Below are 14255 nucleotides of genomic sequence, written 5' to 3'. Positions count from 1 at the left end.
TGCTGGTTACTGTCTCATCACGTAGAAACAGGACAAGGGGAATGGATTCAAACTGAAAGACAGTAGGTTCAGATTAGATACTAGGAAAAAATTCTTTACTGTGAGGGTGGTGAGGCACTGGAACAGGTTGCCCAGAGAAGTTGTGGATGCTCCATCCCCAGAAGTGTTCAAAGACAGGTTGGATGGAGCTCTGAAAAACCTGGTCTAGTGAAAGGTGCTCCTGTCCATGGAAGGGGGGTTGGAACTAGATGACCTCTAAGGTCCCTTCCAACGCAGGGTATTCTGTGATTCCAGGATCATACTTCCCTTACACACGCAAAGCCTTGAATCCATTATAATTCTCTAAAAAAGGAATTTTTTCTGTCACCTCTGAAACTCATTTACTTACTAGTATTATTGACAAATTCTTAAAGTAATTGCTAGTTTAGAAAAGAAAAACACACAACATATTGTTGCTACTATTTAAATAAGAAGGAATCAAAAATAATCAAAGTAAAATACAAAGCATTAAATGTATAAACACACACATAGTATGAAGATGTCTAGGGTAGAATTTAAAATTAAAAAAAAATGCAAACAGGAAATATTAGTTCAGATCATTAGGAATGGTTAACTAACTAAATAAAATATAATGATGTACATTTTATTAGTTCTTCTGTTTCTGCAAATAACCACAATTATAAGGTATTCCACAGATTATATTGTACAGATATATGAGATATTGTACACATTATCTTAGTATTGAATTAAAAATAAACTGCTACTATATTTGGGTACATCTCAATATGGAAACAATCAGTCCTGATGAAGAGAGGCAAACATGTACAGCAACATATTTTGGTTAAAGATGCCTCTTCAACTCTAAAATGGGAAGCGCAGGAAAGATCCAAGGGTAAGAAACAGCTTTCAAAACCAGTAGATAAGAAGACATGCTCAACTCAGCTGCTTTACCCATGGCATGATTACAATCAGACCTGATGGTCTAACCAGGTTTCACTGACATGGAGAGAGAAAATCATAGTGCCAAGGAATATTTGGTGCATCAGTCATTCCAGTAAAACACTACATTATCATAAAGTAGTTTATCAGCTGTGCTTTACCCCCTTTGCACTGGAAATGCTTGCATTTACACCTGTAAGTAGGAATACTTGTAACAAATCTAACACACTTGTACTCATAGAAAGTTTTAGAGGTTGGCTCTTGCTGTGACAATATGAGAGAAAGGCATTAGAATGATGCAAATGAAAATTCCTTTATTATTTTTAAAAAGAAAGGATCTTTTAATTTAAAGAAAAGTCACTGTACTGAATAGAAGATTTAAAAAAGTTTACTCAAGATGTTACTGGAATATAAAGAAACACAACCCTACTTTGATCTTATTTTTTTTAAATAGAGTGGAAGAAAACTAAAACAGCCTTTGAACTATGATGTCATGATGTGCTTTTTTTCAGTCTAGTTAAACTCTCAGGAGTTTAACCAACTGCTGCAGCTCTCTCCATGCCTTCTACAAATTAGAAGCAAAGGTGCCTTTGCATCACAGGACACTCTGACAAAAAAGTGAAGCTGGTTAAAGCAAATGCAGTATTATGTAGGTATAAAAGCAAGCATGGGAGAATCAACTCCCATTTCTGTCCAAAACAGACTTCAAGGTCAAGACACTACTAACATGAAATATTATGTGAAATAAGGACTACATTTACATTGCTGATTGGTCAAAAAAAACCCGTGAAGTATGAGTTCATAAATGCAAATAACTACATCTAAGGGACCTATGAAATATAACTAAGAAACACAGTGTAAAATAATAGGGTTATGTAAATAAAAATAAGAATGTGGATGCTTATGTTCATGTATATACACATCCAAATCTTCTACAAGGCTAATACTCCAAAAAGTATCTCTCCCTTCTGGAAAATAATTAAATGTTCACAAATCAAAAAAATATGAGAACTAAGAAGTATCTAAAGCATAGTTACAGCAAGAAATTTTAGATTGAAAGATTTTTTTCAAAAAGAAAAAATTCTCTACAAATACAGAAATCCACTTCACTGTATACAGAACTGGCTGGCACATTTTGTCTAAAGTAAGAACAGAAAAGGAGGCCATGTGAACTGAAGAAACTATTTGAATCTCAGACCAAAAACTAAAGTCAGATATCCATGCCTTCTCTTACATGGCTTCATGAGGAAATTGTAGCTTCTTATATGAGCCTTAGTCCTATCTAATTATCAGTCACTGGGAGTAACCACTGTTCTCTTTTGAGTGTCTGGATACCTGGCATTCATTCACTCTTTGATGAGAGTTGATTTCTTAACACTTAGATCCCATACTTCTCTGCCTCCTTCATTTCCCTACCCTAGAGACAAAAAGAGAGTTTACTGAATGAGTATTCACATCAGTTATCTGACTGACAAAAGCACTCAGTGAGAGACAAACACACAAAAAGAAAAAAGAGCACTAAGATTTCAAGTCAAGGAACACTGTTCGAAAACACTCACTTTTATAAGAATATAAACTTTCCCATTTCTTTTGATTCTTGCAAATATGCCATGGCATTACTTGATTTGCAAATTATAATGGTGTATTTTAAAGACAGAATGATGCTAAAATGTCTTTTGCTTTGATGATCTAGTAGATCACTGCTATTTTGATCAAAAAGAATAGTAGGGTTATAATAACTCCAAAGAGGACACAGAGAGAAATTTAATTAAGTCTGCAGTATGACTATTCCCTGACAATTTCTAACAGAGTAACAGAAATAGGAGCACAGTCATGTCTGGACACAGACCACTTCTTTGAGCTGCCTGCGCAAAGAGCAGAAATCTTTGTATCTTAGAAATGGTACGAAACATCTGTTCAACAAAACTTCAGAACAAATATTCTTAGAAGGTTCAACATAAATTGTGACCATTAAATATATTGATACCTATAATGCAAAATTATCATATTACCATGTCTTAAGAAAAAAACTCATTGAATCTTAAAAGATGCATAAGCACATTTCAGCTGGACAGTACATATACTGTAGAGATATGACATAAACAGGATATAGCAAACGCTTTTGCCACTGCTTTTCAAAAATGCTGTCATTTTACATGATTGGCAAAATTCAGACTATGAGGACTTCAACTGGCTAAGGGAATAGGAATGCTTCTGTTGGCTCCAAGAAAAAAACCAGAAGCGTAAGACAAGATATGTAAAAGAAGAAATGAGAACAACACTGGGGCAGTTCAATCTCATTACTTTACAGATAACGCAGGAGCATTCAGGGATAAACATAAACCTCAGAGTTCTCTTTAAAAGATTACCACATCTGCAGGGAAAAAATAAATTAAAAAAATTCACTGATGATTAAAAATCTACTGGAGGTTGGGGGCATTTCTGTTTGTTCAGCAGTATCTCATCCATTTGTAATGCAAATCTTCAAGAGAACATATGTAAGGAGACAAGACTATAGAGAAGAATTACGATACAGTACCATACAGATTTTTCAGGATGGGTATTGTCTTCCTGATTGTCATACAAGAGAAATAGCACAACAGTTTCTCATGTGGCTGTTTCCTGAGCAACATAATTACATTGTATGATCTCAGGGTCTTAACTTGTCATAACTACCACCCTGTCACTCCATTTGTAAACAAAAGCTGAAAATGCCCAAAGCACTTGAATAAAAAAACCTTTACAAACAAAAACTAAATATACATAGAATGCAAATGACCAAATACCCTGAAGCACAGGAGCTAAAAAGTATGATGCATAACAGCACATCTGAGGATTAGTTATTAGTGAAGAATGACAAAACAAGCAAAGCCACAGAAAGAACTCTCTAGCTAGGCAGCATTGCTAAAATAGAGGTCATAAGTGTAACTACTGATTTACCTGAATCAAAAATCAACATTGACACAGAAATGTTTAACTGTTTTTTCACATTTATAACAGGAAGTTCACTAGCATCATCACAAACCATTTATAGTCTTCAGTGAATATAATAGTTCAATGAAATTGAAGCAAAAAACATTAAAATAATAATAACACAAAATAATAAGTACACAATTTAATCAGCCATTAAGAAACAGGAAAATCACATGATATTTTTCAAATTAAGATTTTAGACCATCTTGACCCTTAATACAAGTTGTCTACATTGGGCAGGGAAGGCTGACTTCTTAAGAAGAGGGCAGTAAAAGGTTCAATACCTTCTAATGAATGATGACTTCCATCATGTACTCCACTGGAACTTTTTCCAACAGGTATTTTAGTTCCCTCTGCACTAGCAGCCGTTCTTCTATCAACTACTGATTGTTTATCATTCACCTTGGAAACCTACAATCATACAGTCAAATATTATTATTAAAAAGAGAAAAAACAACAAATAAGATGACATTATTTAACACTAAACAGATTAATAAAGTCAAATAAAATAGTTGTAAAATCATCTGGATGAATTTCTCAATTGCTTAGCCCCCACTAAACTAGTTTAAACCACAATGTTCTGCTAGTTACACATGCAGCAATTCATATTTTAAAGATGAATTTCATTAGACATTGAAAAGGAAAAACATTGCCACTTGGAACAGTGAGTGTCCAAAATTAGTTTTATGTCTTTTCCCACTACTTTTGTTTATCACGGCTAGGCTTCGTGAACGAAGATTTGGGAAGGGCTCTACCCACATTGGCTACAAGCGCACTGGTGGCTAAAGAGGTCAATGCCTCTTTAGAGATAGACAAGTCTGGTTGCAAAAGGCACAACAGAAAGACTCCTTCAATGGTATTGGCAAGACATATATAAACCCATATATATATATATATACGCATATATATATATATTTATGGGGTTTTTTACAATCAAACTCTTATGTTTTTATCCTCCCCTACCAATACATTCCCCCCACCTTTGTTGCACAATATTGCATCAGTAAGTCATTTTCCAGAGAATTCTGGTCCTATTTTTATCTAAACGAATGTCACTCTAACTATAATCAGCCTGTCAGTTATCATGCAGTATTGCCTGGAGTGTAATTTGAAGAAAATTACCACTTCTCCCCAACTTAAAACTATCAGACACAAAAAGTTTCTTCTGAAACGATGGTACTCCAGTACTTGTTGCTGCCTGCCTGCCCCTTTATATAAAACTGAAGGCATCTTCATAAATAACATGCAAGATCAAAACCTTAGTTCCATAGATTCTAAAATAAATTATTTTTTCACTGTATTGATGCACATCACTTATATCTACAGAGCATCACAAAAACACTTACCTGGAATTTAACTCTGGTACGTGGTGGTCTTACAGTGCAAGAGTTTGGAATTCCAATCCAGAAGTGATGAGTTTTGGGAAAGGTGCAACTATACAGTCGGCCTTCTTTCAACCGCAGCAACAGTATTTGAGCACTATAAAGACTTTTAGCAGTCCACATTTTCTTAAAAGTGACGTCTGGATCCAGATGATGTGGTAACCAAACTGACAGTCTTGTTAAAGTTACAAAGGAAGCATTAGTACATGAGCTTGGATTCCATAGAAGCAAATAGCAGAAACTTTCTCCTAGGTATAACCTGTTAAAAAGACATTAGAGAAAAAAAAAATGTAGCTGAATGGTAAGTTGCACATCAAAACCCTGATACTGTAACAAGGTCCTCTTCACACCCCTCTCACTTAAAACACACAAATGCATTAACAGCTGATTCACTAGACAATGGAACAGTTCCAAGGAGAACTTCTGTTCAGCAGCTTCTCTCTTGCCTTCACCAGCCCCCATCTGGAACCCTGTTGTTCACTGCTGTCCACGAAGTCAATCGTTCATTTCAGAAACAGGAAGGATTAAAACTGAAAATAATGCAAAAAGCAAGCAAACAAACGAATACAGTGTCCCCTTCAACTTCTGCTGAAAAACGCCAAAGGAGTGATCCTGCAACTTCAACCAACTTGTTCACAAAAAACAAAGTACTGATGCCGGGACTCTAGTAAGAAAAAACCCACAGCAGGCTGGCTGGTACACGGCAAGCCTTGTAATCTTCTACGCTACAAGGATATAGCAGGGGTTACTCACAAACCCAGTGTAAGACTGGTTTACACCGAGCAAGACTTTAACCATAAAGAACAATGTGTAGAAATATTCTCTTTTAGACGAAAAGGAGGTTCTCGACTAAGCCCAGTACAAACAAAACCAGTGTGACCCTGAGCAGACCAGGTCTGAGCGGAACTGTGCCAACTTCCCACTTCATCCCAACCAAGTAACCGAGTTAGAGGTTTTCTGTTTCATCTCGTGTGCTATGAGATCAGACCTACGCCGCAGTTGGGTTTTTCCTGTCCCCACTCCTGTCCAGCAAACAGCCGATACAAACAGGCAGAACAGATCTGAAAGGCGAGACAAGTTCTTGAAAGGTAACGAGCACTGAACGTCCAGTGACAACCGCGGGCGCACAGCGCCAGGGGCAGTCCCTGCGCCTGTCAAACTCAGAGCAGGCGGGCGCTCCCTACGCGGGACACGTCCCTTCGCACTCAACATCCTCAACCCCAACTCCGGTCTTTCCCTGTCTCCCTCCCCGCAGGCTCCTGCCCCAGCCCCTCCGGAGGGGTTCTAACGCGGCCTACGCAAGGCAGAGGCGGCACCCTGCCCGACTCGTCCCCACCTCCCCCGTCAGCGGCCCCGGAGACAGCCCCAGCGGCGGGCAGCGGCGGCTGCGGGCGGGTCGCGATCGGGAGCAGCAGGTCGCGGGAGGTCGCGGCGGTGCCGCCCGGCCCCGGCCTTGGCACCGCCCCCGCGCGCCTGCGCAGCGCGGGTCCGGGGCGTGCGGGGACCCCGGGGCGCCCTGAGCGCCCGGAGAGGCCGCGGCTGCGGGCGGGGCCGTGCCCGGGGAAGGCCGTGCCCGGGGGAGGTGGCTGCGAGCGGGCCGTGCCAGGCAGAGGAAGCCTCGGCTCGGCCCCGCCGCTGGGCCGGAGGCCGCTGAGTGGGGGTGTGCCGGCGGGCCCGGCCCGGCCCGGCCCCTCCGGGGGCTGTCGCTGCTGTCGTGCGGGCGGGTGTCCGCTCCCCCAGCACCGCCCCTGTGCCGGGCCGCGCGCCGTCTGAGAATGTCCTGGAGCTGGCGGAGTGACCTCAGGGTGGCAATAAAGATTAAATTTTTTCCCCATTTTTTCATAGAATCATGGAATAGAATCATAGAACAGAATCATAGAATCAGTTGGGTTGAAAAGACCTCTGAGGTCATCAAGTCCAACCCTTGATCCACTACCACCACGGTTAACTAGACTAGGGCTCTAAGTGCCAAATCCAGTCTCATGTTAAAAACTTCCAGAGATGGAGAATCCACCATTTCGCTGGACAGCCCATTCCATTTTGTGAGTGTTTGTGACTGTGTCATTACAGTCTGGGCAAGAGCCAGAGCAAACATGGCTCACAGCTTCAAGATGTGGTGGATCCTGCAGCCAGCAGCAGATGAAGGAGGCACACGCTTTACTGAGGGAGAACAAAGATGCCTGTGGGAGAGAAGTGATCATGTCTGAGCTCTCCCTGGAGTCTGTCGGGTTAAAACTAAACTGGGGAAAAAAACACTTTGTATATTTAACACAGATTAGGCTCCTTGACCCGTGCCGTCCGTTGTCCTTGCTTTTTACTGGTATCTGAGAGATACTGGGATGGATTTGGAATAGAAGGAGGTGCAGCTGTTTTGGCGGGGGAACCCTGGCAGCTTCTGTTGTCTAAAGCGTTTATGCAGAGTTTAGCCAGCTTTTCAACTGCTAAAGAGCAATAGTTACAAAACAGAGCCCTGGGATTGTCTTACAGAAACCACACGGTCTCATCGTGGAGTTACTGTCTGCTCTTTTACATCATCCTGCACTCTTCCCCCATATTTCTAGGATGAGCTTTTAGGTGAGAATACCAGATAAGCCCTAATGGTGAAAAAAAATCTTGCCTTAATTATAACCAGAGTTCTAATTTGTAGTGGTCAGTATTATCATTAGAACTACACTTGCGTCTAAATTAATACTTGGTTGACAGCTGTGGGAAGTACAAAGATCACAAACACGGGAGGAGGACCTTTCTCATGCTTTCAGATGTGTACTCAAGTACATTAGTTAGCTTCTTGTTCCTTCTGTACTGTGTCTTATCTATTAATGAACTGGAAAATGGGTGATGTAGATTAAGCTTTCTGAGTTTCTGAGTTGGTGTAAATTAAACCTTTAATCATGGATAGTTACAAGTATAAAAGCAAGTCATTGCCAAGGACAGCATATGAGATGGTGTCTCAAATGTAGCAGCTGCCACTCAGAATCACAGAATCATTAGGGTTGGAAGGAACCTCTGGAGATCATGTAGTCCAACCCCCTGCCAAGGCAGAGTCGCCTAGAGCAGGTGACATGGGACAACGTCCAGGTGGGCTTTGAATGTCTCCAGAGAGAGGGACTCCACAACCACCCCGGGCAGCTTGTTCCAGTGCTCTGCCACCCTTAACGTAAAGAAATTCTTCCTCATGTTGAGGTGAAACTTCTTGTGGTTTAGTTTATATCCATAAAAAAGAAATACTTGTGTCTCCTTTGGCCTAAAGACTTCTTAAGGACATTGAGGTGCTGGAGCATGTCCAGAGAAGGGCAATGAAGCTCGTGAAGAGCCTGGAGCACATGGTCTGTGAGGAGCAGCTGAGGGAGCTGGCATTGTTTAGCCTGCAGAAGAGGAGACTCAGGGTGACCTAATTGCTCTCTACAACTACCTGAAAGGTGGGTGTAGCCAGGAGACGGTTGGCCTCTTGTCCCAGACAGCCAGTGACAGGACAAGAGGAAATGGCCTCAAGCTGTTTCAGGGAAGGTTCAGGTTGAACATCAGGAAGAATTTCTTCATGGAAAGGGTTGTTAAACATTGGAATGGGCTGGCCAGGGAGGTGGTGGAGTCACCATCCCTGGAGGTGTTTAAGGAAAGACTGGACATGGCACTTAGTGCCACAGTCTATTTGACATGGTGGTGTTTGATCATAGGTTGAACTCAATCTCAGAGGTCTTTTCCAACCTAATTGATTCTGCAAGTCTGTGATTCTTTGACTCCCTATCTCAACTCAATCCTTTCTATTTTTCATAGGTAGACTCAATCAGACCCTTATCCTTTAAGTGTCAAATCTTATTTAATCTCCTGCATGTTCACATTTAGATAAATTTATCTATATTCAACATTTTTATAGAATGACATACATATTTCATTCTTTGCTCCTCTAGTGGTTGTTCTTTGTAATACTCTGACATTTTTTTAAGAATAAAATGTATCAAAAAAGGCTTACATGAGTTACATAAATGTTTCAATGATTTTACAACATGGTATTTGTCAGAACACATATTTTGGAGCACCAATATAGTTAAGTTACAAGGCATTTGAAAATGCGTGTAAAATCACTTCGATTAACAGACTAAGCTACAGAAGCAAAAGATGCTTTTAGTAACAGCACTTTATTATATTTTTGGTCGGCACAATTAACTTGGCTAGTATTGTGACTACTGTAACATGTCTCTGTCAGTAAGAATGAATTCTCACTTCACAGATTTAAGGCCCACATGAAAAATAAGGAGACATATAAAGAAAATCATCAAGAGTCAAACTTAACTTGAGTCTTCTTTTATTACTGACAAAGATTTTATCTGTATAATTCAGAAGTATATATTTTAAAAATATGTCTCTTTTCTATAAACTCTGCATAATAAAGTTTTAGTTGGGAGGATGGAAGATTCTTGTTATGGATAGCTGTCATTAAAGGATTTAATGCAGTTTTTTTGTAACATTAATTCAAATTGGCCTGTATCCGAATGCTGATACATGGATTGAAATGTTCAAGAAAATGTAATGATTTATGGCAGTATATTAAGATCTGCAGAAATGTATAATGGTGCATCACAAGGAAAAGGATAAGCTTTTCTTATGGGATAAGCATGAGAATAGAGGTTAGTGCTGAGCAACTGATACTCAAACCTAAGGATTTGACCGGTGACCACTTAAAACTAATTAATTTTCTTCATCTCAGTGCTAAAAAAAGAGGAGTGTGACTCCTTCTGTCTAGAAGTCCATTCAGGTGTCTGTGTCTAAGGATACCAGATCCATTGCTGAAGTTACCCAGGTACTTAACCATGGCTCAGACTTTTGAGGAAATTGCTACGTTGGGGAGTTGGGGTGAAGCCATCAGAACGTCTGAAAAGGACGTTCCTGTGAGATGAGAAAGCTGCAATTGCAGACAGGGTAAGACAAGGGAAAACACTGAAATGGGCAAGTATAAAATCATCAAGAAAGAAAGGATGTCAGAAGGAGGCATGGTTGTGGCTGTGCTCCAGGGAGCTGTAGGAGCTGCCCTTTCTCCTTCCTGACTTTTGCTTGTCTGGTTAGCAGGGCAAAGTATATGCTTATGTCTTATAAAGGTGGTGAGCACATTGATGTCTAACCTAATAGTGACCATTTATGTATGATAACCAATAAATATTTTTTATACTTCTAAGCTGAGTGTGTCCTGCTCACAGAATCACTTTGGCTAAGGTGTCCAAACAGAGACTCAAAGAGGACTGATTACAGTATACAAATAAAGCAAATGTGGGAATTGTCACCCAAAAAAGTAAGCTCAAAAGAACAGAGGTACTTCCAGACAAAAACCATCTGGTTTTGGAGGGAGACCAGCGACTTCATAAGGTGGAAGACAGGTGGGATTAGTTTGGAACTGTGGGGAAAGGTGTTAACAAAGCTGAAGATTTGTTGAGGCTCATGAGAGAGCATAACATTAGCACAAGGTTTTCAGAAGGCAAAGTTCAACAGCTATCTTGGAAACCAGCTATGATACTAATGGCCAATTTTATGAAATTAGATTTAGCAACCTCTAGTAAAGATCTCCAAATTTTATAGACAGAATACTGAAATATGCAATCAAAAAGGGAAAAGTAAAAACACAAAGAAGTTCACTATGTTGAAAAACAAGGTTCATCGCTGAGTCATGACTGGAATCTTTATAAGATGTACTTCCATATAAGGTGTACAAAGAGAATTTTCAGGAAAAAAGTACTTTTTAAAATATATGTTTTGTGAATGATACCTTCAAAAACCCCCCAAAACCAGACAGTTTGGCTGTAAATAAGTATGAAGGTGAAATGCAGTTTCAAGTATTCCATCCATCATCATCATGGCTGGGCTTCGCGAACGAAGATTTGGGAAGGCTCTAACCACATTTGTTACAGGCACGTTGGTGGCTTATGAGGCCAATACGAGACAGACATATCCGATTGCAAAAGGCACAGCAGAAAGATCCTTAGATGGTGTATTCTGCAGAACACGATTCTTTCTGCGTTGCCTTTTCTCCTCGAGAGTGATCCTGCGTGTGTTCTCGAAGGAGACAGCAGTGTTATAGATGGTGTGTCTCCAGGCCTCCCGATTTGAGGCCAGAGTAGACCAGTTATGGTGATCACTATGGCCAAGGCTGAGATGTTGTTTCAGGGAGTCCTTGTATCTTTTCTTCGGGGCTCCTCTCTTGCGGCAGCCAGTGGCAAGTTCACCATAAAGCAAGAAGTTACACGTAAATATCAAAAAGAGGATAGCTCTTCCTTAGTTTCCAAAGGCCTCATCTATTTCAACTGAACAGAGCAACATTATTTAAATCACGCTGATCAGATTTTGTCACTTAGATACTGTATAGGTCAGCCTTTCAGCAGCTTTACATCTCCCTACAGCCTCTGAGAGTTTATGTCCTGTCTTTATGTATTTATATTATCATCTATTATCTATTATTTATATTATCATCTATTTGTAATACTAAAGTATTGCTTTCAATATTCATTATCATTGTACCACTGATACATGAAGTAAGACGAGAGTTTGCTAGTCATTTGTGGTATACAGCTGACCACTTCAGACTGGAAAAGAAAGCTAATCTGTGCTTTTCTTTGTCACATGCAGCAAATGTGCCAAGAAGTTTGTTCAAAATGATAAATATCAGAATGGTAATTTTTCTACCCAAAGCAAAAAATTGCAGGTCAAGGTATATTTTATTCTGTTAAAAGCAAATATAAATTTTAGCATTGCTCTGGAGTGAGAATTGAAATTCTTCATTTTGCAAGATCCATTTTTTCTGGATTTTTTTTTTTTTTGAAAGATCAGGTTTTCCCGACCTATTAATTTTGGCCAAAATCACGCTTTCATTTATTTGTTTAATGTAAGCAAACATTGACATTCATTTGCAGTAAACTGAACCAGCTTATATTGTATCTTAAGATGAAGCAACTCACCCACTGAATGACTTCTTTCAGGTACCCGAGGTGGTTGAATTAGAAGCCTCACTGTCAGGTGGCTTCAACAATTAGCATGTATCCTACATTTAGGGACTCATATATTGCTGGAATGTTGTAATCATTTTACAAGAGGGATGGGGAATCTAAAATTCCAGCTTTCTAGAATAATATCTCCAAGAGGCCCTGTAAGGCTTTTTTCACTGGTAATGATCTCAACAGAAAGTTTTGTAATAGGCTTGTGTGTCTATGTGTACACGTGTGTAACATAGCTGACATTTGAGAGAATAAACAAATTAAGCAGTGGTTATCTGTTGGGTAATACAAGAGTAAGGTAGTTAGTTGTCATAAGTTGGAAATACATCCCCACTCTTACAAATGGCCATTGCTTCCCAAAGGACATACTGACTTCTTTTTTCTCAGTCCCATTTGCCCCACACTTGTTGACAGGGGCAAGGGCTTGGGGTAGAGCAGGGAAGTCCTCACCAGGGCCTGATGTGTGGGCTAGATGCACCTTCCTGTCCTGACATCTGTGGTGGTGGGCTCAGTCCTAGCAGGTGCCCTGCAACAGCCTGAAACATGAATGAAATCAGACTCCAAGATTTACTAAGGGGTTATAAAGTTCTTGTGGAGATGGATCCCACTATCCCTACGATAAGAGCTTCTGGATACATTACTAAACATGTCAGCACAAACATTTCCTCCAAATAAGATATGCTAATATTTTGTGTGCCCTTTATCAATTCATCTGGAAATAATATTATTTTCTGAAACTATTCTGTATTTGTAGTTAATCTGTATGTGTAATTATTTTGTAATTATTTTCTGTAGGAGAACAAATCATAAATTTCAGGAACACCTCAGTCTTCAAGTCCATTTCATATGTGTGTTTTGAGTGACTGTGCATAGAGAAAGCTCAAGTGCAACTGATACATTCCAATATAGTATAACAAATCAAAGGACTTTGAAATCAGTTGCTTTCCCACTTCATCCTTGTGCTGGTTTAAAGGTAAACCAGCAGGGGAAATGGACTCAACTCAAAAGAGAGATTATAAGTCAGAATAACAATTTAATAAAATAATACAATAAGTACGATTATACAGACAAACAATTGGTTTTAACCCACAAACCCCAAATATATAACCCAGCACCCTGGGGCATGAACAGAGTGGTGTTCTTTGGGCCCCCTGAGTCCAAAGGAAAAGGAGAGGGGAAAACCTGTTGGTGAGAGTCCTGTTGCAGTCTGGTCAAGAGTGGTGATTGCAGTCCAGTCGAGAGTGATGGTTGCAGTCTGATTGAAAAGTGGTGGTTGCAGTCTGGTTGAGAGCGGTGATCTGCACTCTTCCTCTGGATCCCACGAGTGGTAAAAAAGTTCCAAGACTCCAAGATTATATATTCTCCAGTTCAGGCAGGAATGCTCAGTACTTTCCTCAGGGCGGGGAGTTTCACAAAGGGTGTGAGGAACAGGGAGGCACCCTTCTATCTCACAGGCCTCTTAACACCTACTTTGTAGCCTGAGGAATCAGGCTGCTCTGGGCAGAGGGTGTAAATAGTCTACTGAAAACAGTTTCTGGGAAATGGCATGGAAGGCTATAGAATACACAGTTTTGGGTTACATTCATCCAGTGATGAACTGGTCTCAGCTGTCCTAACTAGGACAATCCTTTAACTTTAAAACATTTTTAAATTTCTCATTTCTATGATTGGAATAGTTTGCATGAAAAAATAGGATTGAAATGGAAGACAGTGATCTCACTCATTGACAGCTATTTGGTTATGATTTTGCTTTTAAACTTTTTTTTTAGGCTACCTTGTGTCTGTTATAGAGAGTAATTCCACTGTAAAAAAACATAAATGATGGACCAATCTAGCCCTTAGGAGTTTCTGTAGTTAAAAAATCTGAGCAGAAGGTGGCACTGCTATTTGTCTAGTCTTGATAAATCAATATTATCAACAATGATGGTATTTTCCTTTTTCAGTTCCCACTTCCATAGTAACCTTGATCTAGCCAAGGAGTTGA

General features: G+C 39.9%; 1 protein-coding gene across 5 annotated transcripts in view; it reads right to left on the bottom strand.

Moving 5' to 3' along the window:
* Positions 1-6982, bottom strand: part of PNPLA4 (patatin like phospholipase domain containing 4) — a 32960-nt gene extending 25978 nt beyond the window's left edge. For 3 of the 5 annotated variants that reach the window (XM_039383395.1, XM_027750794.2, XM_039383396.1), the window contains exons 1-3: positions 6283-6615; positions 5259-5553; positions 4197-4323 (exon numbers count right to left, since the gene is read on the bottom strand). In XM_039383395.1, the coding sequence (XP_039239329.1) occupies positions 4197-4323; positions 5259-5553; positions 6283-6506 (646 nt within the window). In that variant the 5' untranslated portion in view covers positions 6507-6615. The other 2 variants (XM_027750795.2, XM_039383397.1) reach the window with 2 other exon arrangements.
* Between the last annotated feature and the right edge of the window lie 7273 nt (positions 6983-14255).

Source organism: Pipra filicauda, unplaced genomic scaffold, assembly GCF_003945595.2.
Source record: "Pipra filicauda isolate LSUMZ 115617 unplaced genomic scaffold, ASM394559v2 scaffold308_size869403_pilon, whole genome shotgun sequence".
Taxonomy (NCBI): Eukaryota; Metazoa; Chordata; class Aves; order Passeriformes; family Pipridae; genus Pipra; species Pipra filicauda.
Note: the sequence above shows the minus strand (reverse complement) of the source record. Positions and strands in the feature narration are given on the sequence as shown.